Genomic DNA, 27,306 nt, shown 5'->3' with positions numbered 1-27,306 from the left:
ATACTGATTATAAAGCATAAACTTTTCTGTGAAAGAGAAGCTATATAGAAATAATGAATAGAATTCAAACACTGAGATATAAATTCATGCCTTTGTCACTAAAGCCACTGTTTTCAATTGCTACCTATTAATAACTAAACCTCAATAGCCTTTCTACCTCCAGAAAGCCATTACTTCCTTTTACCAAGGAAGTTTCTGGCATTTAAGTGCTCAAGGCCTTCAGCTGTTCCATGGCTTTCTAAAAAGTCATTTAAGACTTCAGGAAGGAAGCTATTTCTAAGGAGAAACTGAAAAGACAAAACCAAAAAACTGTATTTTCCCCAAAGTTTGTACCAAGCACGTAAAAATCTCCCTCGCTACCAAGTTCATTCAAATAATCTTCCCTTTTCTCTTTATCCAAGTTCAATGAGCACTGACCCAATCACATTTTTGAACAGCATGTAATTTAATACACTTCTCTAAGCAATCTGTTTTTTCAAACAATTCTAAACATGATTATTCTCTGAATATTGCAAAAATGATTTGGCTATAGTATAATAATAAATAATATTAGAAATGCAATATAATAGTTGCTTTCTTATGGTATTCATTAATTTAAAAAACAAGAATACAGTACCTCCTGCCTTTACCTGACCCCAGGAATATTACATAAAACCAGTAGCAACAAAATGCTTGGTCTCCAAAGTATTATTATCTACACATAAACCCAAAATATGAAAGTATTCCACATTCCTAGCTCCACTCCCAGTCTGGTTAAATAGGATCTAAGAATCATTAATGAACAAATGAGACTGAGAGATAAGGAGAGACCAAGGCCTTCTGATTTCAAGATTGTTCTTTTTTAAGCACCGAAAGAGGCAAGAAAAGCTTCATCTTTCTCTGCTGCACCCCTTTTAATAAAAGGATTTGTTCTGTAAAATTTAGACTCAGTCAAAAGGCTGCATTTAAGGATCTAGAAGGCCACATGTGGCCTTAAGGCTGCAGGTTCCCCACCCCCAAGAAGGGTTTTAAATAAGGAAGTTTGAAACATTCATCTTTCATTACTGAAAATATTATAGTTTCTGTGCTAGGAAGGGACTGGTCCTTTTCAATAGCATTTTTCATGTTACAATATCCAAGTTGTCAAGACATAAAACTGTAAATTGTTTAATATCTATCTATCTGTCTGTCTGCCCATCTATTGAAAGCATGTCCTTTCTCATAGCAATGGCTTATCTTTCATTTAAGGCTAATCAAGTGTGTCTGGGACTGTTCTCTGGAGGTAAATAATGTAAGTCATTGTCTGATTGGGAAAAATAAGGGGTTTCAGAGCCAAGTGTCCCCCACATTAAAAAGCCTTTGTCTCTGATCTCCTGATACATAAATAGTAAATGAAATTGGTCACTGTCTGGACTAATCCACTAACATTTGAGGATACCAGGAAGGACTCTGATTACAGAGAAATTCACAACAAACATTCATCTGCCTCTACAGGTCAGAAACTCATTCATTAGTTCATTCATTTAACAATTATTTGAGTACCTATTACATGCCTGGAGACACAATGGTGCTGGCAATAGAAAGGTGAACAAAAATAGATCTGGCTCCTACTTATAGCCTAGACCTTTCCAATCCTCCAAAAAGGGAGAGGGGGAAAAAACACACAGAGACTACATTCGTGAAAACTTAATATAAAAGCAATTCAGGTTCTTAGCCAATTAAAAATTCTATACATGATCCACTTAGCTTTGGATATAGGCAAAATCCCCTCCCATAAAACAAGTAATGCCAACCAAGAAAAGCCCAACACTTAGAGACACAAAAGATAAGAGTTAAGAGTGAATTTCAAAAAACTCAAGATTAATTCTTTCTGATTCTGACTTCTTCCTTGGGCTTTCCCTTTGGATTATGGCACAGACCAGCCGCTTTTGGAGCTCCATGCCTGCATATATGGGAAGAAAATTTACTAACCCCCTCACTGCTCTTTCTCCACAGGGTTGCACACACAAACCACACTAACATTCAGTAGAGGTTTATACAATCCACTTTCCTCCTCCAAATAAAATCACCATTATTTCCATTTTGTGCATCGATTTGAGGACCAGACCCTTACCCACAGCTGTAAAAGAGTCTGTGGCTGCCTCGAACTCGAACTCAGGCCCCAGTTTGATGACCGAACTGCAATGAGTCAACCTTGTTATATTGTCTGTACATAGCCATCCCATCCCCTAGCTATATTCCTACTAAGAAAGCAATTAGTCAATCTTTTACAGCCAACTCACATATAAATTATCTCTAATGTACCAATTTGCAACAAATTGTACCAGCCCACAAAACATTCTCATGTTGACCAAGATAATCTTATAGTTATGGAAAGAAATAGTAATGCATGTAGAATGTTTTGTTTTTATAAAAACTCCAGCCTGCCTTCAGATGGATTTTTTATTAAATTCGAGCTGATATCTGTGAAGTCTTGAAACTATAGGCACAGGGTAATCTGCCAAGTGACTCACACAGCCCTGCTGTCCAGAGAGACAGCAAGTGACATCTCAGGGAAGTTTGTTTCATAGCATTTCTAGATGGGCGCATTGGAAAATGTTATCTGAAGCATGCATCTGCCGCATCCAAAGCTAATTCGGTGCTAACTAGAAGCAACCAAGTATACAATCCCTGTGATAAGAAGGTTGTTCTCCACTTAACATCTCACTCTAAAATCCTCAAACCCTTGCCAAGGATGAAGAAACTCTACAAAAAAACCTGACAGTAAGTAAAGGAAAGATGCTTCATCTTAATAATCCCAAAATATGCCTTTCTATGCCATAGAAACCCCAGAGATAATAGAGTCAAAAAGATCTGAGTGCCCTCAAAAGTGTGGACTGAAAAAGAGTTTGGAAAAAAAAATGAGGCCACGTTCCAAGCTACACCTGAAAAACATTCTTCCATGAAGTCAAAGCAACAAGGAGTATGGACGATAGCAAATGGATAGACTCTGTTGCTTCCACTTCTGTATCCTCCCCTCTCTCGCAATAGGAAGAAAAACACTTCAATATGCATTCTGAAGATAACAGAGGCAAAAGCAATCCAAGGTCTTTATTATCCAGCTAATTCTTTCAGTAATCCAGTTTGCTTTTGTATATAGAAGCAGCCACTATCTGTAAAGAAAATTGTAACTTAAGCCTGATATTCAACCATTTCTTCTGATATCTCTTTCAGTGCAAAAATAACAACCACCAACATTAATTAAGTACTCATTCTGAGCCAGGCTCTGTGCTAAAGGCTTTACAAATATTCCTTCATTTAATACTCAAAACACCCATATGAGATGGGCAGTGCATTTTGATATTTCCACAAAATAGCAAACAATGAATGCTAGCTATCATTTCTGCTGTGACTGTCATTATAATCACTCATTGCCCTAGTGAAGAAAAACAGAGGGTTTGCAACTGGTCCAAGGTCACAGAGCTGGGAAGTAGTGGAGCCCAGATTCAGAGTCAGTTCTTTCTGGCTTGAACCTGCCAAGCATTTAACTGCTTTGGTATATGCCAGTAGACCAAGAAATAGAAAATCACATTAAAGGGAGCCAGTGCACCATTAAGGAGCAATAGAGACTGGAAACAAGTCTCTGTGTAAACATTTTAAAGCAATGGCATTGTGAGTAGTAAGAAACTACAAAATGTCTTCCTTCTCTATTGTATGGATTTATGGTGTACAACATGATGTTTATATATATTGTTAATATATAGACATATACACACACACACAGTGATTACTACAGCGAAGCAGATTGACATACCCATCGTCACACAGAGTTACCTTTCTTGTATATTTGTGTGTGTATGTGCATGTGTGTGTGAGCGTGTGTGAGCGTGTGTTTGTGTGTGTGTGTGTGTGAGAGAGAGAGAGAGAGAGAGAGACAGAGAGAAATATCTAAACCTAAAACCTCAACACCAAATAAAGAGTTCAGCCTCCCATAATTTACCCTTAATTAATTATTATCTCTAGCCCACTTCACATCAAGCTACTTGACCACCAGATTAGAAAGAGATTCATTGCTTCATTCAGGAAATATGAACACTTGCTCAACTGCACACCACAAGCCCAAGATCCTTGCCCGGGATGCATAATGCTGTGACAAGAGGGTAATGCTCCTTCTTTGTTATTATGGCTCATCATAATTACTTGGAATAAAAATAATAAATTTTAATTCAGCGATGCCTATGGCCGTTGGGCATCTTAACATAAAAGAACGAAAAATATAATTAACTAAATCAAGGCAATATGCCTATTTCCATCCCAGCTCATTAGTATTAATTGATTGGGTTAATTCTCTTTTGTGTTTAACAGTACCCCTAAAAAATAATTTTTTTAAAAAAGGAGGGAGGGTGAGAAGGAGGGAAGAAGTAGAGATGGTAAGTAGACAAAAGTTCTGGATCTTTTCCTAATTAAAGTGAAATAATAAATATGTTGAAGTTCTTATCATGATCACAAAAAAAAGAATCTGCCATTTTTCAATAAAGTTCAGGAATCAGTACATATAGCATCGTAAATAATGACACAAAACTTTGGTGCCATTTCCCAATTTTCCCCAAAAAAAGTTTACAATCCTGCTTTCTAGTATTAAGTCATACTTGTAAAAAAAAAAAAAAATGTCAATTCTATTTTATAGATGGATATGTGAGCAAGGTACAGAGAGTTCAAGACTCTTGAGGGCCCATATGTAGAAGGGTTGGTTTCCCAATGTAAGGGGGCCTAACCCTCTACATATTAGGATGCTATTTTCCATGAACAGAAAAATAATATATAGCATGCAATATCTTCAAAAAGTGCTTCCAAATGTAGCTCTCTTTAGATGATCTAGTTTCACTGTTATTTATCACTAATCCTTTCAAAATATATGTACTTCAGGTAGAAAATATTCTTTGTGATATAGAAATGGCTGAGAAACTACTTCTACTATAATACTTCATATTTTGTTGGTTAAAATCTTTTGAAGAAATTACCTTTTGGCTTGAAATTTCTCAGGCTTTATCTGATCCTGTAGATGGTATCAGAAAAATAAAGAAAATTCCACTCAGGTAATTCTTTGACGCCATGAATGGCTATGAAAAAGATAGGCAGTAACAGATACTCAGAGAGTGAGTTGCTGTTGATGAAGATGATGATGATGATGAATCAATTTTATATTTGACTAGCTTTTTATTATCCTTCAAGTGCTTTAATGCATATTACAGACCAAGAGAAGACATTAATGAGGTTTAGAGCTATACTATATCAACCAGATATCTGAGAGTTGGGATCCTTCACCAATGAAGACATTCTTTTAGAAACAAAAATTCCTTTTAGAAACAGAAAAATAACTTACTAATGGATTTGATATTCCTTACAACTCATAATAATATGCATATATATGGGGGTGTATATTGTGTGTGTATATATATGTGAATATAGGTATGTGTGTATTTGTATACTTCTACATATATATGCGTGTGTGTGTAATCAGTGAGAAAGACTAAGGACAGTTAAAAGAAATTAGCTGGGAAAAGTGATTTACAAGAGAGCAAGGATTTAAAAAAATACACTTCTTAAATTTCACCCAAGACCTGAGTTCTGCATCATTTACTTTACCATTCATTCAATAAGCAACACCCAACTGTGAGCCCTCATCATATGTCAGGCCCTGTGCTAGACCCTGAAGAGACAACTGTGAATAAATTGGTGAAGTCCTTTGCCTTCTTGAGTTTATTTTAGTAGAAGAGACAGACTGTAAACAAACAAGTAAATGTATAATGCATCATGACAATAAGTACGAGGAAGAAAAGCAAAGCAGAACCAAAGAATAGAGAGTAATAGGGAGCAGTTTTAATTCTAGAAAAGATGGCCAGCAAGGCCTCTCTGATAAGTTGACATTTTCTCTAAGAGTGAATGAGATAATTGACCAGTCACATGAATCTGGAGGAAGACTATTCCAGGCAACAGGCATCATGGGTAAGGATCCTGAGGGAGGTATATTCATAGAAGAAGAGCTGGAGCAGAATGAATGAAGATGATAAGGCCAATGAAGGGATCAAAAGTTAAATCATGGTAAGGACTTTGGATTTTATTCCTAGTGAGATGAGAAGCCATTGGAGGGTTTGCAGGAGAGAAGTGACAAGATGTGATGTATTTTTAAAGGAAATGGACTATAAACTATTAGGAGTTTACTTGAGAAGGTAGCATAAAAGCCAAATACTACTGAAGGCTTCAACACATGAAGCCTTGTTTTTCTATCACAAAAAGTAATTTCAGAGGTGAGGAGCTCAATGCTAACATGGCAACTCCAAAGACATCAGGGTTCTAGGTTTCTTATTCTTCCATTTCCCCATTCTTAACAAGTCAAGTCATGATCCAAAATGGTGGCTGAAGATGCAGCTATCACATGTACATACCAACAAGTAGGAAGAGATAGAAGGCAGGCAAACAGGGTGTGCCCTCTCCTGGTTCAGCTCTGCTTTAGGAACCTTCCCAATGTCCTGCATGATACTTCCCCTCACATCTCAATGGCAAGCTCTTAGTCACTAGGCTGTGTATAGCTACAAAAGAAATCAGGAAACATAACGTTTACCTGGGTACATTATTGCCACAGATGAAATTAAGGTTCTACTATTAAGGAAAACAAAGAGTTGAAACCAAAGGAAGCAATTAAGAGGCAACTTAAAATGGCCCAGGCCAAAAATTATGGTGGTTCAGACTAGGTTGGGGTGCCAATGGAGACACTGATATATGGGACACATGTTGAAGATCCAGCCAACAGGATTCACTGATGAACTGGTCATAGGATGTGAGAAAAAGAAAGAGTCTAGGATACCTCCAAGCTTTATGACCTGCGCCACTGGACACATGCAATCCCAACAAGTGAGAAGGAGAAGGTCCTCAAACTTTAATTTTTGTGTATATATTAATATCTGTGTGATCAGAATATGTCTCAGACACAAAAGGCAGGCTTGTCACCTCCTCTCCGCTATCCAGCTCTTATCTCACATTCTCAACACCCTGATTACTCCAGTCTGCATTTTGCCTCACTGCCTGTGCTACCTATTTGAGAACTAGAAATTTTACTCTTTTTTAATTTCAAAATTCTAAGGAGTACAAATGTTTTCGTTACATGGAAACATTGTATGATGTTGAAATCAGGACTTTCAGTGTGCTGGTCACCAGAATAGTGTTCATTGTACCCAATGGTAGGTTTTATCCCACCCACAACCCCTCCCTCCCCACCTCTTGGTTTCCAATGTCCTTTATATATCTTTGCGGCCATGTGTACCCATTTTCTAGCTCCTACTATTTTACACTTACTTTCTAATTATTTTTCTTTAATAATGGTATACGTTACTGGCATTAAGTATTATTTTTCATTTTTTCATGTGCCTCACACATGAGCTCCTAGGCCACTTAAGAAGCATTCACAAATTATCAGCTGAACAAAATTTGAGCTGTGCCCTTTCCTCGTTCCCATTCTTTCTAAAAGCTATGACCCATAGCTCTATGATAAAAATCTGAGAGTTTCACTCTAGACAATCCTGTTCCCCGCCAGCCACTCCTGTATCCTATTTGTACAGAAATTGTTATCCACTAATTCTGCTCTCTCTCCTACCAACTGTCCTTCTCCCCAAGAGAAATAGGGCATCCTTCAGATACCTAACTCTCCCTCTCCACAAGATGAAGGTTCGCCTTCCCAAACCTAGCTCACTTATTCTACGTAAGAGGAAAATATTGTCTAAACCAGGAATACTAAGGAAAACCACTATTGGAAGGCAACAGTATTTGGGTTGTTCCCATGTAGAAATCTATAAGGGTGAGAGGCCACATGTGTGCTGCACTTATCCGGCCTTTCCCCTACTCTTTGCTCTCCGTCTGATGCCTCTTCTCCATCTTAGCTCTGGTCCTATCAATGTCATTCTTTGATTGAACCTTGACCTGGAAGTAATAACACATCCAGCGCCTCAGTAATCCACCACTTTTAGCTGGGGAAACTTCCCCCAAATAGTTGTAGCAATATAAGGCCAAGACCCTTGAATGCCTGCAGGGCACCCCACCTCCAGCAGCATTTGATTCCAATGGGGACAGCCCCTGTTAAAGGCTTGCCCAGAGCATCTTTTCTCTGAGATGAAGCTTTAGGTTTGTAATTTTCCCTTGTCATTGCTAGTCCTTAGGTAGTTGATTGGCTGTCAATAGATTGGCATTCCCCATAGCCACTAGCTACACACACACACACACACACACACACACACACACACACACAAAGACAAGGCAAGAGCCCAAGATGACAGACCATTTTTCCCCCAATGGGCACTAATTATTAACTGATTCGACTGAAAACTTCTTCTTGCTACTAGAGAAAGAAAAACAGCTTCCAGGATACGGAATGACAAAATGCCTAATCAGAAAAACCTGATTTAGTCTATAAGAGACAAAGATTAAAATTACGTTAGTTTATCCCCTTCAAAATATTTTATTTTCCCCTTCATGTAGCCAGGCTCTTACTTTAACAAGAACAAATGTTCGCGTAAGTGTTAAATATATTTATAGTAAAGAATCGTGTATTAGGGCAGAGTTTTACAGATATCCATAACTAATCACATCTCCCAAGTAATTTCCATTTGCCAATGAACAGAGGCACTTTGATAACCATTCCTTATTATCAGCCACTGAAGTAGGCAATGATTTTTATTCTCATTTAACAGATAAGGAAACAAATGCACAAAGAGGTGAAATAACTGACTTAGCCATTTGACAACGTGGTGGAAGAGTTGAAATTTGAATTCTCAGTCCATTCCAACTTCCTAGACCCTAGAGCTATGCAACCAGTTTTGCAGTGAGAAAGCCTATTTATATGACTTTCCACGGGACCCAGAAGTCAAAACCACAACAGGGTAAAAGCAGGAAGACATTTCTTTTCTTGGCAAGGAATTTCAAAGGCAGCAGCATTAAGCGATTTCAGGGCATTTTGCTATATTGTGGGGGCTGCCCTGAATAAGCATGACTAAAAAGTGCTTGAAGAAAGAAGCATATTCTTTGAGAGCACTGTTAACCTTCTCGGTTTTGAAAAAATTAAAATAATCAAGCTCTGTGCTTATGAGTCCAAAGAAAGGCCTTTCCCTTTGAACCCTCTGACCACTTCTTCCTTTTCATAGTAAAATCTCAATTTGGTCTGAGAATAAATTGTCAACTAAGTTTTGGAACTTATCCATAAAGTTACCCTCCTCTTTGCCCCCTCCTGCGAGTGTTGAATTACTTAGAGTAATGTCACTGATCTTCAGACTCCACAGACCTTTAACGTGCAGGAAGTTGAGGATGCTTGTATTGGTGTCAAGCAGGAGCAGTTGGCCATTCTGCACTGTGACATTGTCGCCATCTTGTGGCATTCTATCAGGAAACCAGCTATGCACCCTGGACCATCTCCGGCAAAACTGAAAGGAAAAGTTGCCCTGAAAAACAGAGAAGTGGTCGCTTTTAAGCAGGGTAGTATAGATGACCCAGCAAAACAGAATCTTTTCAAAGAAAGCAAAATTAATTTAAATATTTTAAATGCTTCAATAAAATGAGTTTACCCTCCTCTCTCTTGCACAACTAACTCAAACAGGAAAACATACGGAGGAGGCAAAATTATACTTCTAGTGCCTCTGTGCTCAGCCCCTGGAATTCTCCAAAAACATGCTGATAATATTTTCTTGCCTTTTTTCCCCCCCAGCACAAAACCCCTTCTACCAAACAGATGGGGTTGATTTTCATTTTTTTTTTATTTTTACAGACATGTATTGAGTCTTGGACAAAAAGTCATAAATAGCCTGGAATAGGGAGAATTAAAATGTTCTGTTTGATGGGTGGCATTTTGCTTTATGTAATTGGTATCATTTTTCACTGGCTCTACTGCCAAGAGTCCCTGTTTTATAGGAACATTCCTCTTCCCAAGTGCTCAGATCCATCCTCCCACTCGGGCTCTTTTGATAGCATTGTTGCCTTTCCTTCTGTGCCCGGTGCATCAGTGCTGAACAAAGCTCATGCAGGCATAGGCGGAATGCTGACCCACTTCAGATGACAAGCAAATAGCCCGGAACCACCGAGGGAGGGGCAGGGAGCAGGACTGAGGGAAGGAGCCCAGGGACGGAAGCACCCCCTCCACCCCAGCCTTCAGTCCCTTCTCAGAACTTTTAGCTTTCCTGTTAATTTATGGTCACCCTGGTGTCACGTGTTTTTCAAAACAAGGATGTAAAAATCACAGAATGGTGTTCAGCTCACGCAAAAGTCTGAGAACACGTCTAAATGTCTTGTGAGGTTATGGAACTATAATTACGATAAATATCATAATATATCAGAGTAGAGAAGGTGATTCCCTCTAGGTAATGCCTACAACATGTGTGTGTCTCTCTCCACAGTCTTCTTCTTCCACTCAGACTCCAACCAAATGTGAAGCCCAAGTTCCCTTAGAACAGACCTTCTAAAAGGTTCTATTGTGACGTGCTACCTACAGGCAGATGGGAGAAGATTGTTAGAAGGGAAGGCCTGTTTGTAATATTGACAACTACACCTACGTGGAGAATAAATAATGCTCTGGAGTATTTCTGAGAGAGAAAATGGAAAACTGTGTGGCCAAAAGAGCCAGTTCACTTTCCAGAAGAAGGTCGTGATCCCTAGGTCAAAAGTCCTGAGTTGCAGACCCAACTCAATCACTGAGCAGGCTTTGGGACAAGGAAAAGCATGCTCTTTTCATATTCTACATCTACAAAAGAGAAATAAAAGCCTATGACTGATCTCAGTCTAAGAGATGGAAAGGCACAAGGCATAGTAATAACCAGTCCCAGCACCACAGAAAAAGAATAAGTTGCATACAAGAGTCACCATGAGCTGCACAGACCTTGTCCCCACAACTAGACTATGGTGGACTTTTCATTTCCTAGTCATATAAATGACTACGGTGGACTAGAAAAGCAAGGGAGAATTTTAACTGTCCAGTTAATGCCACTATAGGACTAGAATAGTTTGGTAAAATAATAAAAAAAGACTAGCTGGCTGGGCAGAGTGGTGCATGGATGAACAATAAGAAAGAGGAAGAACTCAGCAACAGAACCCTTTCTGAGACATTAACCCAGCAGTTGGATCCACAGCTCAGCCTCAGAACTGCAAAGACAACCAAGGCTCATGATGCTCCCAGTAAAAAGATCCAGAACATTTAGACATTACTTAGGCACTAATACTTAAGGCGGCCAAAGGAAGACCATTCTATGGGGTCATCCATTAATTTGAGAACATCTTAAAATTTTTATGATTGACACTGATATCTGTAAATCTAATTGTGAGGGAACTTTAAAGACCTTCTCTCTTGCTCTGAAGCCCCTGTGTGTATCTCTAGTGCCTTCCATGTTTTAGACCATTCTGGCCTGTCCTGTCAGCCTTCAAACATTGCTAGACTCAGCCCCAACCCAGTAGGCAGGAAGGTCAAATATTGTTATCTCCACTTTACAGTCTTTAAATGATGTGTCAAAGGCCATCATGATGGAAACATGCTAGCCTCATGCAAAGCTCTCACCTAAGTGTTTAACCTACTGTGCCTCTCCTAGGACACTTCTCAAAACATCTGCATGGCTTACTGTCTTATTTCATTCATGTCTTTGCTCAAATATCACCTCCTTCCTTGGATCATTACTTTACAAAGCACCTCCAATCACACCTTCTCCCCTAATGCTGCTTCATTCTGCTATTAGGTCATGTAACTTATTGCATATTTGGTTATCACTTATTGAGCTTATTCAGATGAAGCAGGGATTTTGTTTTGGTCATTGCTCTATCCTCACACCCCTAAAAAGTGTCTAACCCATAGTAAGTGCCCAATAAAAATGGCTGAAATTATTTTCTTCTACCTGCTTAATCCCATAAATGATTTTTATAGGTATCACAAACACACACACACACACACACACATACACTGATACAATAGGTGAACTTATAAATACTAAGACCTAAAATAAAATGCTACATAGCCCCTAGGTCTCCTGATCCATTGAGTTTGACCAATAAACTTTGACACTCTTTTTCATGTTTTCGAGCTCTACTGATAGAGAGCATTTCTAAATCAGAACCTGAGACTCAGATCCAGTCACTCTGCGAAATCTCCCACCAATTTTTTTTCTTTCACCTTAAGTTTATCTATTCGATGTGGCAGATTTCGAATGAATACAAATGTTAAGCATTCAGTTTCAAGGGACATAAGCTCCTTTGTGTCCTAATTTCTACTCAACAGAATAAAGATATCTTGAGATGTATAAATGCTTATTGATGATTCATGCTTTTCTATACAAAACAATGACTAAATACTAGAAGCTCTAAAAATTAATGCAGCCTCAACTACTTAACAGCTACCTGGGGAAGTAGAAAAGCAATTTATCTATATGATTGCAAGTTGTCAGCATAATCCATGATTACATGCAGGTTGCCATAAGAATGTTAGCTCTCCTATATGTTCACAGTTGATAGGCCTGGTGGCAATCTGTCCTACACAGGACGCCCAGGGCAATGCTCCATGAAGCAGTGGGAATGGCTCACCTTTCAATATCATATCCTCTAAGCATTGTCACTTTGATCCAACCAAGCAAAAAAGAATGCTGGCAGCATTGATAAAATAATTTTTTTGTCTACATATTTGAGAACCTCTCTGTTGATACCAACATGATATTTTTGGTGAAAGCCCTGCTCTGCATCACCAACCCAGCTCACAGGCCATGGTAGGTTTCACTTCCACCTAATATAAGCTCTTTCCCCCACAGTTCCTAAAGTGCTCAGCCTTTTTAGCTTTTTAGCTTTTAGCTTTTTAGCCTTTTAGCTTTTTAGCTTTCTTTGGGATAAACACATCACTCATTCCCATTGTGGAAATGAAGAAGATCATTTCTTCACAGGCATATGGGGGCAGGTGCAGAAATAGAGACATAAAAACTTTCCAGAACATGGCTTCATCTTCACATGCAGCCCCAAATAAACAACAACAAAAAAAAAAAAAGCAAAAACTTTCCTGCCTCAGCTAGGAAGCTTATGCAATTTGTTTTCTTCTTACAGCATGTCAGCACTTCTCTGAACTTCAGGGAATGTGCAGTGTCTGCAAATCTTGCATGTCACCTTAAATGTACTTGCAACACCACCAGAGTTATCTTGAAAGAAGTCATTGATCAGCAAGTTGGAACACCAAGCAAAGCAAAGACCTATCTGTGAGCATATGCATTGAGCTGGAGTGGCGGAGGAGGTGGTGTATGGGAATCTCTCTAATCACAGTGTCTCCTGGCTGACAAAGACACGAAAGAACTGTTCTGACACCTCACCAGAATGCCTTCTTCCTCAGCACGCAAATCCTAGAAATAGGAAAAAACAAGTGCCTGTAACCAACATTTTCTCCACCCCTTACCCACCTTTATTTTCTCCAAAGCACTTACCACCCAATACACTGATACCAGTTCATAGTCAGTCAACCTTTGATTCAACGTAAGTTTCACAAGAGCTTTTTGGTTGTCTGCTGTATCCCCATTACCTACAGTGATGCCTGGCATGTAGTAGGTACCCCAAAATTATGTTTGAATCAATTAATGGTCAACACTTGCTTGGACTTAAAATTACTGTGCTATAATTAAAAATATTTTAATAGCTAAAATAATTTGATATGAAGCTATAGTTTATGTTATTCAGTGCTTATTTACATACAAATGTTTTTAAGTTTCGTAAAACCAACTTTATTTGCCTTTGCTTTGTGACACTCATTTCCTTTATGGATAGAACATCCCTCTTTCATTCTGACATAAATATAACATATTCTTCTTGATTGGCGGGGTTTTATGTTTGCATGCTAGTCTTCAACTATTAATAACTTACAATTTATATTGGTGGAAAGTTTTCCCTTTTTCTTTGTTTGTGTTCTTACATTTTATTCCCTAAATAGCTAATGTCTTCATGCCATTTATTAAATAATATTTGCTCTCCCAACTAATAAACTTGGCTATTTTGATAGCTGGATTATAATGTTGGCCATTTAAAATCCCAAAACTTTTGTGTATGAACTAATTTAAAGGCATCTCTCCCAAGTAATGTGACTTCATCCTTGTACTTAGGGGGTAGTTATAGTATCGTTTAAAAAAATACAGATAGCTAGATAATTAAAGTGTGATTGATTCAATAATTAAAGGCATAACCAGTGTGCTATGGAAGTAGAGAGGATTAGATGGCCATGCCTGGGAGAGACTGCCTTACAGGTGAAATGCAGTGCGTTAATTACCTTTTTCTTTTTAAATCTGAACACTACAGATAAATTAACACAGACTGAGATTATTTCAGCTGATTATGAAACAAAAGACACTCATGGTAGAAAAGTTAACCATCTACAAATCCAAGATTACGAATAGCGCCCCTGACCTATAATCTAATAACTCTTTAGGGAACAAAAAGGAAATTAAATTAGTTTGGCATAATTTATTCTTACTGACCTCATGCTGTCTCTAAGTGATCACTTTCTTTTCACAGTGCTTATAAACCCTTCAGGATTCGAAGATAACATAAGAAAGTCCTTCGACATTGTCTACCACACTGACCACTCAAATAAATGTCAACAATGTCTTTTGCCAGAGATTCATGCCCAGTTCAAATGTACCCTTGGATCCCTTAGAAAACCAGACAATGCATTGGCTTATCTCTTGGTTCTACATACTTCTAATCCTCCATGATTTCTCAAACATTGCTGGTACCAGCTCAGTGCTTCATATGTAACTAATGAGCACTACTGAGCTTCAGAGGACTATCACAGCACGCAAACAAAACAAAGTTATAGCATCTTTCTTTATCTTCTCCTCCATCTGAATCTTCAAATTTCCTCTAATAGCATCTCTTCTGAATTTTAAGTCTGAAGATCATTCCACTTGCTGGAGAAAATGACAATGATAGTGACTGATTATTGAATGTCTCTAATATCCCAGACATAGGGATGTATAATATCCTATACATTTTACTTACAGGATCACTAATCATCACACTGAAAACTACACCCTCTCCACTTTAAGACTAATACCTCTCCATTTAATACTAATGGCCCACACTTACTAAGTACCTCACTTAATAATCACAGACTTTTTTCAGACTCTTTGCCTGGAACTACAGAATAGATGGGTCTCCAAATTCAACAAATGGTTATAAAGCACCCACTACACACCAGGCACAAAAACAAAACCCTGACCTTGTGGAGCTTATGTTTTAGGGGGATAACAAATAAATATATAAAACAAGTAGTATGCTCAGGAGAAAAACAACAACAGGGTGAAGTGGATCAGAAGTGCCAGGGTGGGAGAAGCTATTTGAAATGCAGTGATCAGAACTGCACCTGTGATAAGGGATGGAAGCAGAGAAGTGGATTGTAAACCAGGGGCTACCCAGAGGGAGGACCCTGGGAAGGAGCATGCCTGGTGTCTTGCAGGTGGAGTGGAAAGGACAGACAGGGTGGCTGAATCTGGAGGAGGGAATGCTGCACAGCGAGACAGCCTTTCTGCTGAGCAGTGGAGAGAACACCGCACAAAGACCTCCGTGGACATCAAGTTCTTCATGCTATTAAAAAAAAAAAAACAATTATGTAAAATATTCAGCAGTATATAAATAACAGGGTGAGCAAATACAGTCCACAACCCAAATCCAGCACCCCCACTATTTTGCTATTGGCACATGGCCGTGACGATTCATTTACATATTGATATGGCTGCTTTCAGTTTGTGACAGAGACAACACGCTCCACAAAGCCTAAAGTATTTACTCTCTGGCTCTTTATAGAAAAGGCATGAGGACTTCTGGTACATTCTAATGCATACCTTTAGTATAGTACCTATAATATGCTCAGGATAGTACATCTACATTTCATGTCATCAGGATGAAATATGTTCAAAATGGAACTTTCTGTAATTAAAAATATGTAATTATAATACAACTACCTAAGAGTTCAAAGACTGGCAAGCAAACATACCTTAGCAAAGGATATATTTTGAAGTATTGGAAACCAGTTCAATTCTTCCGGTTTTCCAGTGAGCAATAAACCAGGTCTCAGAAGGCCACATAAAGGCAAGTGCAAGTGCAGTCCAGTGTGTGTGTGTGTGTGTGTGTGTGTGTGCGCGTGTGTGTGCATGTGTGTATCCATGCCACTCACATGTGCATGCGTGCACACAAACACGCACATATACACACACACTCTCTCTTAAAGCCAAGTCAGAAGACTGACAGATACATGCTAGCCTTTTTCACAAAGCTGACACACTGCCATTTAGCCAGCGAGCACGGAGCACGTGTCTCTGTTCCCAGTCACTAGTAAGAGACAAGGTTAACATTTTAAGTGATGGACTACAACGTGTTATTTCCCCATGCAATGGACCCGTGACTGCGCCGCCTTCGAAAACACTTAATTTCCGTGATTGAATACACAGGAGCGCACTTTCTCTGCTATGAACCGTTGACAGCTCCTCAGTTTCATACACTGGGGAACCTTTTTTTTTTTTTCCTCCTTTTCTTTTTTCCCTCCCCTTTATACCTGAAGGGAAGCAAAATGAATACATGGTGGCAGAGGAAAAAGGAAGAAACCCAGAGACTAAAAGAGACTAAAAACCCGCTTACAAACATCAGTGTGTTTTACAATAAAAGTGTTCACTGCCATCTGCTCTAATTACTTCTAATGTTTGGGCTACCATCCTCATACAATAGAAAGAATGATCTCCTTAAGGGCAAAAAAGTTTTTTATTTTTTTTACGAAACAAAGGGTTGATTACATTTAGCTCCCAGGCTAAAAGAGGCCAGTGAACAATCAATTAGGAGAATGGGTAGGTCTCAGATCAACACAAAATGGTCCCTGTAGAGGTTCCTTCCCCTTTCTTCTCTTCCTGCCTCTTTGGAGGAGTGGTGCCCACAGCTCATAGAGAGCATGGAGCTGACTAGGCACTTTTCTGGATCTAACGTCCTTTCACACCAATTCTTTACCTTTGGATCAGAACCAGACAAAGCCAAGTCTTGTCCCAGTCCTCTGTTGACATCACACATGTCCCAGCTTTGACAAATACTGAATATAGATCTGGATATTCTCCCAAGACCTCAGATTACCTTATGGAGTGGACTCCTTAGGGGCCACCCCAGACTCGAACCCCTCTAAGGAAATGAGAGCCAACGTAGCTTCAGTAAACCCTCCAGGAACAAAATGATCCAGACCAGGCTCATTTGACCTAAGTGAAATATATGGAGTCCAGGAAGAAATGGAACAACAGGAGAAACCTGACTTTCACAAAGCCTGAGTCTAGCAACCTTCTTAAATCCTCAAATTCAAGTATTCAGCCTGTATTGAGCAGAATTCTGAGCCCCCAGAACCCCCATGCCCTGGTATATATACTCTGTATAATCCTCTCCCTTTTAGTAGTAGTGGAACCTGTAGGTATGATGGCATATCACTCCCACGATTAGGTTATGTTATAATATATGGCAATGGTGAACGAATTTTGCAAATATAATTAAATTCACAGATCAATTGGCTTTGAGTTATTCAAAAGGGAGATGAACTTTATCTCAGGTGAGTTCTTAAAAGAGAGAGTCTACCACTGACCTTGAAGGACAAACTGCCCTGTAGCCAGGAAGGGACCATGTGGGCGAGACCCAAGAACAGCCTTTAGGAGCTAAAAGTAGTCCTAGCCAAGAGCCAGCAAGAAAACGAGGACCTAAATCCTGCAGTCACAAGGAACTGACTTCTGCTGAGAACCTGAATGAGCTTAGAGGAAGACCTCGGGCTCCAGAAGAGAATATAACCAGGCTGACACCTTGATTGCAACCTCAAGACCTTGAGCAGAGAACCCAGCCACTCTGTGTCCAGACGTCTGACCGACAGAACTGCTAGATAATAAATAGGCATTCTTCCAAGCCATTAAGATTGTGGTCATTTGTTATCCAGCACCAGAAAACTAATATGCCACCATCACAGCCTTCTTGGGAGAGCAATTTTCACAGAGAATTTCATGTTTGGGGTCCCCACTTAGTTGAAGTTAGTGCTCGAAAGGATTGATAACAACAAGGTCAAGGTAAGACGCCAGTGCTGGGCAGAAGGCCAGGCTGTTCTCTCACTGCGTAAATGACTCCCCACACATGGGGCGTGCAACATAGAAGTTTTAAATGTATGATGCCAAGAAGTGTAAATGTAGACCTGATGCAGGCCTTTCATGTTCTCAGGAAGAGTTATGATGCCAGAGGATAGACAGTAAATGCCACAAGGACATCTATGTGGTCACAACCTCTCTCTACTGAGGCTAAAGAAATGCAAATCATCCTGATTCTTAACACAGCCATGACATGTGTCTTTTGGGAGATACTCAGAATTTTTTAAAGCCTGTATTCTGACTTTACTATTGAGAATGGTATTGGAATATAATTGGTATCAATAGCACTATTCTTTCTCTAGCATTTGGCTTTTTATTCCCTCACTTGGAAGAAAGGGAGGGAGGGAGGGAGGGAGGGAGGGAGGGAGGGAGGGAGGGAGGGAGGGAGGGAGGGAGGAAGAAAAGTAAAGTGGATGCATTGCAGGGGAAAAAACCAAGTTCAGAAACCAGAGAAATCCATCCTGACTTAGTATCTTTACTGGCCTTGACTAAACAACTTTTTCCTAATTCTTTAAGCTTCAGAGTAGATATTAATGTTACTTTTTAGGCAGGACAAAGGAAATGTTAATTTAGGTTTTTAGATCTCCTGAAAGTAGCTTTATGTATTATTAAGCATTCTTGCATGTATTTGATACTGGGCAAGGTTATTTGTGTTAACACTAACACCGCAAAATTATCAGTCCTACCTGAGGAATGTGGAAACCCAGAAAGTTGTGTTTCAGAGCTGGGATCAATTCTCAAGAACCTAGAATTTGGGAAACTTTGATTTCCTCTTCACTGTAGGGCAGAATCCCTTCTTGTATACAAATACTGTGTTGAATACAACCATCACCAGCACCTTTGTGAACATCCACTGAGAGCTCACGACGAGCCAGGCATTATGGTACCTATCCCTGTATCCATGAATGCGTAATTAAATTTCTAAGCTCTTAGAGCCTAGTTTCAAATGCATTGTTCGCTTTAGTCCAAATGCATCTGCCACACATTGTCCCTTTTCCGCCAAACCATGCTTATTGGTTCCAAATGCAATGAATCATTTACCGACTTGAGCGACATTAGAAGTAAACACCAAGGTTAAAATGTAGAGATAATTGAATAACACCAACTACCAGTAACAGCAGTCCAGGCAAAGGAGGAAATAGACCCAGAGATTTCAGATAGGGCAGTCTGATGGAAACCCTCCACTCTCAGGATCAAAACCACATGCCATTTTGACATGATGGAAAAATAACTGCGTTTTATTTTTCAAATTTTCATATGCCAGTTATCAATATGAGAAGAAGCAGCAAGCAATCAGGAGGTGACATAATTTAAATACCCCAGTGATTAAAACTAAAACATCCAAAAGTCAACTATCACATATTTAGTATATCAAAGCAGGGTGCTTAAAGCTGTTTTTCACAATATATATCTCTAATTTATTTCTTTGAACTGTTGATAAATAAGATTAATTAAACATTTGCATTTTCCTTTGCAGTAAATTCTTCTTTAGAGAAAACTCCATAAAGCAAACATTTTTCAAAGCCTTTCCAAAAATTCATAAAGCTCAATATAATTTCCAGATAGCAAAACACACTTTAATCATTTGTTTTACAGTCACCTGGAATTCATTGTATAGAATTCACATAATGTATAAACATGGGTGTGTAACATACACACATAGGTTTATACAAACACTTGACAAACTTTCCTTATTATGTGTCCTTAAAGGCAGAAAACTCAGAACCGTTGGTGAATACTAAACAATCCACAGGAATAATTTTCACCCAAGAAGCCCTTCATGGTTTGGAAATTCAAAAAGCCACAAAGACCCTCATGAAACAAGCCTTAAAGCAGGAGTAATCAACTACCTGGGGATTCAAAGAGGAATTAATTCAATAAACCATATTGGAGAGTTATCAGAGCCACAACACCTCTCAGGAACAAGTGCAAAATGCCTTTCCCCCAGAATTCTCCTAATTTGGGGGGATTAACCCCTTGCCAAAAAATAAATGTTTGACTTGATAAGAATTAATTATTCATGTGGCCCTGTTTTGCTTTAAGAAAATAGAAGCTTCTTATTTCCCCATTTTCCCAAGGGGAAGAAATATAGCTCCCCAAAACCCCTGTATTACATACACCTCAGGGTTAATGAAAGTGTAGATATATGCTCCAATATCTCATTTTATAAATGTGAAACAAAGTGACTGCTAGGAGATTACCAAATGAATTGAGTAGGGGTAGAGTAAGGACAAAAGTCAAATCAAAGTGATTTTTGATCTTTTAAATATTTCTTGATGGAGCAATCACTATGCATTTCAGTAGGTCTGAGCCACATTGCAGACACCACGAAAAAGCTGACAAGCATGCAGCACAGGTTTCTGTCATTCTCCACCTCTCACTAATTGACAACTTTCTGACATCCCCTCTCCAGATGAAGTTTCCCTTGCCCGGGATGTACCCAAAGAAGCTTTTTGGTTTTGTTCTAGAAAATTGAAAGAGAAAAAAAATAAAACACCTCTTTTCGTTATCAATCACAGGATTCAGAAAGAATTAACCTTCCCTTCTTACCCCTCCTCCTTCTCATTATACTCAACTAATCTGCAAGTCTTTAAACTTCTCATATGGGCAGACCAAAGCAAACCTAAACCATGCTTAGCTTAAAACATTATTTTAAACCTTTTGAACAATTTGAGAGCATTTAAAGACAATGTAATGGGCATAAAAAATTGAAACCTTGCCTGATTCCCTAAGCAACCAAGATGATAAGAAGGCACCCAAAGAATGCTTAGAGGATAGGAGGTCAGAGTAGAAGATAAATGAAGCTTAACTACATTCTGCAGACTAAGCAAGATGGAACTTAGGCTAACTTAAAATTTATATAAAAGATGCTTCTTTGTTTTAACACAGAGAAAACCTTCACAACATTGTATTTGGCAATGATTTCTTGGACATGACACCAAAAACAGCAAGAAAAGAAAAAAATAGATAAATTAGTCTTTACCAAAATTAAAATCTTTTGTGTTTCAAAGAAAACTATCAATAGAGTGGAAAGGTAACCTATGGAATTGGAGAAAATATTTGCATATCATATATCTGATAAGAGATTAATATCCAGAATATATAAAAACTCCTACAACTCAACAACAAAAAACCCCAATTTAAAAACAATGGGCAAGAAACTTGAATAGACATTTCTTAAAGAAGATATACATATGATCAATAAGCACATAAACATCGTCATTCATTAGGAAAGTGCAATTCAAAACCATGAGATACTACTTTGCACCATTAGGACAACTATTATTTAAACACACACACACACACACTCAGAAAATAACAAGTGTTGGAAAGAATGTAAAGAAACTGAAACTCTCAGGCGTTGTTGGTGGGAATGTAAAATGGTGCAGCCACAATGGAAAACAGTATGGCAGCTCCATAAAAAATGACTAAGTTTATCCTGTAATCCAGCCATTTCAGATATATACTCAAAAGAATAGAAAACAAGATCTCAAAGAGGTTATCTATACACCCATGTTCATGGCAGCATGATTCACAGTAGCCAAAAGACGAACGCAACCCAATGGTGTCCATTGACAGATGAATGGACAAACAAAACGTGGTATACACATGTATATACATACAATTGAATATAATGCAGCATTAAAAAAAGAAGAAAATGCTGATACATGCTACAACAGAGATGAATCTTGAGGACAATATTATGCTAAGAGAAATAAGACGGACACGAAAGAACAAATATTGCATAATTCCACATATATGAAGTACTTAAAGTGATTAAATTCATGGAGATAGAAACTCTTCACCAACAGGGGCTATGGGGAGAGGGAAGAGAGAGTTAGTGTTTAATGGTACGGAGTTTCAGTTTGGGAAGATGAAAACATTCTGGAGATGGATGGTTGTGATGGTTACATACACCGTAAATGCACTTAATTTGAACAATTTAAACTGTACAATTTAAAATGGTCAATTTTATGCTGCGTATGTTTCACCACAACTTTTGAAACTCAAAGACAAGATGTTTCTTTTGTATTTAATAAAATCACCAATATTCTTGGGTTCCCTGGTTCTCTAGACCAAACAATTAGGTTAAAAATAAAACTTTTGGTGCTTTCTTAGAGCCAGGTTCGGAATTGGGAAATTGGAGAACATCTAATCTCCTCATTTTTCAGATGAGGACACTAGAGTCACAGAAGTTAAGTTACTTTCTCTAGGTCCTGAAACCAGATGAAGGAACGAAAAAACAGAAAAGAAGGCAACCCTTGCCTTGCTGCTCCATGAAATGTGGGTTCCTCCAGTTCGCTTCTGTGAGTGTGCATGTGTCCAAAAGCCCCGTTCACCCCTCCACGCCACTCCCCTGTGAGAACATTCAGAAATCACCCGCAGTCTTCAGACACACTCTGCTGTTTCATATCCCCATGCCTTCATTCATAGAGCTCACCTCTATGACCTGCACCTAGAAGAGCCTTTCAATCTTATTCTACCAGGCAAATTCATTCTTCAAAAGCCAAGTCATCCCTCTTTCTCTGGGAAGATTTTACTAGTGCTCCTCACCCTAAAGCAGAGCTACCCCCAGTCTCTTACTCCTCCACCCAGCTTTGCACACACTGCTATAATACTTTATCTCACACCACTTCTCAAACTTTGGTAGGCTGTGCATTTTCTGTCTCCACTCTCAGTGCACCTAAGCCAAATGAGAGGAGAGCTTCTCCTGCTTCTTCAATGGGAGGGCTTAATGGAAAAGGCACCAGTATTTGGCTCCCACCTGCAAAGTCTAAAAGCAAGGGACAGCTTTGTCCTTGCCCAGCAGCAGAGGGAAGAGAGGGCATTGGTTTAGGAGCAAGATGCATGTCACTACTAGAGGGACAAAGGCAAACATGGATCCCACCAAAGGGAATAGATCTGGTGTGATTTAAAGAGATCTTTCCCAAGAGGTAGACTGGGTTGTTGGGGGAGAAACAAAGCTACCCACTCCAAAACACGATGGGCCAGCCCGTCAGAGAGTGTTGCAGACCAAGGACTCCGGCAGGAGAGTATCTGATGAACCCACAAAAAAGCCCATGAGAGAGAGCTAACACCTCATGTCTCCTAGGCAAACAGCACTCACCTCAGACAGCAGGTGCACCTGACACACATATGTCTCCTTTGGCCCTAACCCCCTCTCTCCCTGGGCCAGCTCCTGGAGGAAGCGAGGAAGGAGATGGGGAGGAGGGAAAGAGCCCTTCCCCACCCCACCCCACACACAGCCTTCCGAGCTATCCCGGGGGCACAGGAGTCTTTAAAAATTTTGATAAATGCTGAGGTTTCAAAATGACATTGGACTGGATTGGAATTGGGAGATTATTAGAATTCATCAAGACTAACGCATTTGAAACAGGTCATAAGATCAGGACCTCAAAGTAGTCCTTGTTTAGCAGGAGGCTACCGGAGACCTTGGCGGGGGGGCATTTCAGTGTTGAGGGGCTGTCAGAGCCAAGCAGCTTGGGGGCGGGTGGGCTAGAGGGAGAAAGCAGAAACAGCCAATGCCACTACCCAGTCTGTCAACCAACGCAGCTATGAGGGAAGGAGAGATTCAACCACGTGATAAACGGGGCCATGGGCCAAACCAGGCTTAGGGGGAGTTTGAGGTTCCTTATTTAAGATTGAACAGTTTACATACTGAGAGTAATGAGCTAATCAAATGACTGAGACAGGAAATGCAGAAAAGAGGTTGGGCCGTCACCACATCCAGTGCTGCAGAGGAGAGGAGGCGCCCTAGAACACAGCAGGGACCAGCCCTCTCTCCGCTCACCCCACGCACTCTGGCAGTCCCCAAGCATCCGTGCCCTTCCTTCTCATCTGCTCATTCTTCCTGGACACCATCACCTCCTCCCATGGCCTCTATTGACACCTACCTCCTAACCACTCTCAAATGTGCATCTTGAACCCTGGACTGAAGGGTTTGAACTGAAAGGAGGAAGCGTCTGAACTCTTCGAAACACTAAGTGGCTGGACATCTCCATTTGTGTGTCATGTGGGGCAGTCAACCATAGCACATGTAAAACTGCATTCATTATTTTCCCCTCTCCATAAACTCACTCAGCCATAAGTACCTGAAATATTTCTGAATGGAGCCACTAGCCGCCCAGTTTACAGAGTTCCCCAACTCCAAAAACATCGTCACCCACATCTCCTCCTGTCCTTCACCCCTGACATCTAGTAGGTCATCAAATTATGCACGTTAACTCATAGATGCCTCTTAGTTCACCCTCTCCTTCTCCATGTATGGGGCTATTGCCACAGTTTAAGACATGCTCAGCTCTCACCTGGATCTTCTTGGCTATAGGCTCCACAAGGGCAGAGAGGATATCTGTTCATGCACCTAGAGTTTAGCACGGTACTTGGCACATAGTAGGTTTTTAACAAATACTTATGAAATGAATGAATGAATTCTGAATGGATAACCACTGAATGCAAGTGCTATTCTGCTCTCTCTGCTTCCACTTTCCTCACATCCTTCCATTCTCCTCCTTCCTGCTAATATTCCCCTCCTAGAGAAATTAACCTCATTCATTCATTTTCTCTCCCTCTCCCTCTCTTTATCCCTCCCCTCATACACACAGAGTCACACGCTTTGCTGGGCCACACACACACACATTTAGAATACACAGGGTGCAGAACTTAGAAAAGAACTGGTCCCCACTGCCTAGAGATTAAAGTCCACACTCAAATAAGCACATAGCCCTCCACCCACAGATCCTCCATATAACGCTCCACCCAAATGACTCTCCATAACTGCTCTCCCAGGCTCATCTCAGGCCCCTCCTACGCCTCCACCGGATCCTGCACCATCCTCAAGTCATGCCAAAAGCCACCCTGTCCCCTCACATGCCATGACTGAGCTTATGCACATGCTCCTCTCCCGAGCCATACAGTCATCGTCCAATTCCTGGCTCCATTTTGAATCTCCCTGGGAGGACTTTCTTGGGCCTGGATAAGCTTCCTCAGAGCCTGCCCTGCACTCTGCTCTCACTGCCTTTGTGCTCTGTGTTTACATCAATATTTTGCCTTCTGCTGCACACAGAGCTGTGGAAGGAGAGGTGGTATCTTGGCTCTCTTTGGCTGAGACTCGGTCGCTAGTGAGAAATATGAGTGAGCAAGTAAGATCAACATCTCAATTTGGAGAGAGAGGAGATGAAGAACAAGATTCTTCTCAGCCAGTTGAGCCTATGGTTTCCCAGCAGCCCAATGAGGAACAACCTCAGCAAGAGGAGCCGCCGACTGAAACTCAGGATACTGCACCTGGTCAGGAGAGGGAAGATGGAGCAGCACCTGAGGTTCAAGATGAAGAGACTGACATAGAAGCTGATCTCCTGGAATTCTCTGAGGCAAAGACAGGAGGTAAACGCGGAGATAGTCCTGATGTCAAGGGGGAGATTCTGTCAAATCTAGAACCCGTTCAAGTGCCCAAAGCAGGTGAAGGGCAACCACAGGTTTAAACAAAGACAAGGTGAAACAATGCAAGCTGTTCTTATATTGGATGTGTGACTTAAAATTATCTCAATAAAATTTTACAATTTTCTCCAAAAAAAAAAAAAAAAAATTTTTGCCTTGCTACATTGTGAGTTCTCCAGGGACAGGGACTACCTGGCCATCACCTGTGTATTACAAATCACTAGCACCAGACCTGGCACATAGTAGGCGCTTACCAAATTGATTAGACCAAATCAATGAATTAGATCATCTTATAAACTATGTGCCACAGGCAGCCAACCAACAGTAGGTTTCAGTGGCACCAAAAAGCTTTCTTTTGCCTGAAATTGTACAATTTCTTTGTTCTATTTTAAGATTACTTAGAAGATTATGGAAAATATTCATCAAGGTATAACTCAAACTGATGGCACTATGTCTGCCAGCAGAACGCCTGTACACCTGCTCCAATAAATTGGTAGCACTTATTTGTAATTTGTGGCCCCATTTGTATGCAAATAATTAATTGTGCTAGAGTTCATAAAATTGATTTTTCTCTTAAGTTAAATATTCTACCTACAATTGTGAGTGTATTCTACCTACAATGTTGTTAGTTAAATATTCAACCAATAAACATTTATTGAGCCAGGTACTATGCTAGACCCTGAGGATAAAATGATAAATAATATAACTGCCTGCTCTCAGGGAGCTCACTGTTGAGACGAAACCAACACATAAGCCAGTCATTACAATTAAACAAGCTTGTTTCTTTTCCTATAAGGGCCAAAATCTGGATGTTTATAAGAGAAGGTAGAAAAGACGAAAGCAAAAAAGTAGTAATTTTAAGTCGTACTTCTCAGACTATAGTCCTACTTGCAGAAATTTAATTACTTGGCTTTTAAAAGAAATCATGCAAACTTTTGATACTCTGAACAGTACAGTCTATTCAACATAATTATTAAAACCTTTGTCTGCAAGCCAAATAGCATTGAAATCTACGAACAACAAATGAATACAGTCCATTTAAAGAAAGTAACTAAATTTCTTTTAAGATCAAAATGGTGGGCTTCTCACAATTAACAGCCTTTGGTAGCATAGCAACAATTGTCCAAATCAATCAGCTTCTTGAAAAGTCTAAACAAACTATTGGGGAGGGGAAGCAAAATTCCCCTATTTTGGTCAAAAACAGAAAAAAAGATATAGGGTTTATAACCTCTGTTGGGAACCTATTCCTGCCCCCAAGAAGGAATCACCATAAACCTTCAGAAGAAACCTCTGATACACCAGGATCCCCTGATACAAACCCAGCCTACGTACTCTCCCCACTGCACTCTACCCCTGCTCTGATTTGAGTCCACAAAAACCTCACTGCAACCCAAGCTCAAATTTCTCAAAGGTATTGTGGCTACAGAGCTCTTGCAGAGAAGCTCCAAAACACCCACACCCAAACCACATCCAGGGCATCTGCCCTGGCTCCTTGAGCCTCCTATATCATCACAGGCTGAAGTCCCAAGTATTGCATACCCAGCGCCCAGGAAGCCTTTGCAAGATTCAGGAAGGGAGCACCGGAAAGCATACTGCTAGCAAAACCCCAAAATCAAGAGGAAGACCAAGTTCATGACCAATTTGTAACTGGTACCTCAATCATTAATCAGTTTGCCAGAGAATTTAACACGGCAGGCCAACCCGCAGTCACGACTGCACGGGT

At 39.9% G+C, this 27,306-nt stretch overlaps 1 protein-coding gene across 1 annotated transcript in view; it reads right to left on the bottom strand.

Annotated features, from left to right (window-relative positions):
- The window catches only part of PKHD1 (PKHD1 ciliary IPT domain containing fibrocystin/polyductin), a 424,797-nt gene that overhangs the window by 285,736 nt on the left and 111,755 nt on the right, over positions 1-27,306 (bottom strand). The window contains exon 36 of the mRNA XM_076003302.1: positions 9,287-9,443. Coding sequence (XP_075859417.1) covers positions 9,287-9,443 — 157 coding nt within the window. The remainder of the gene's footprint in view (positions 1-9,286; positions 9,444-27,306) is intronic.

Source organism: Microcebus murinus, chromosome 5 (assembly GCF_040939455.1).
Source record: "Microcebus murinus isolate Inina chromosome 5, M.murinus_Inina_mat1.0, whole genome shotgun sequence".
In the NCBI taxonomy this organism is placed as follows: domain Eukaryota; kingdom Metazoa; phylum Chordata; class Mammalia; order Primates; family Cheirogaleidae; genus Microcebus; species Microcebus murinus.
Note: the sequence above shows the minus strand (reverse complement) of the source record. Positions and strands in the feature narration are given on the sequence as shown.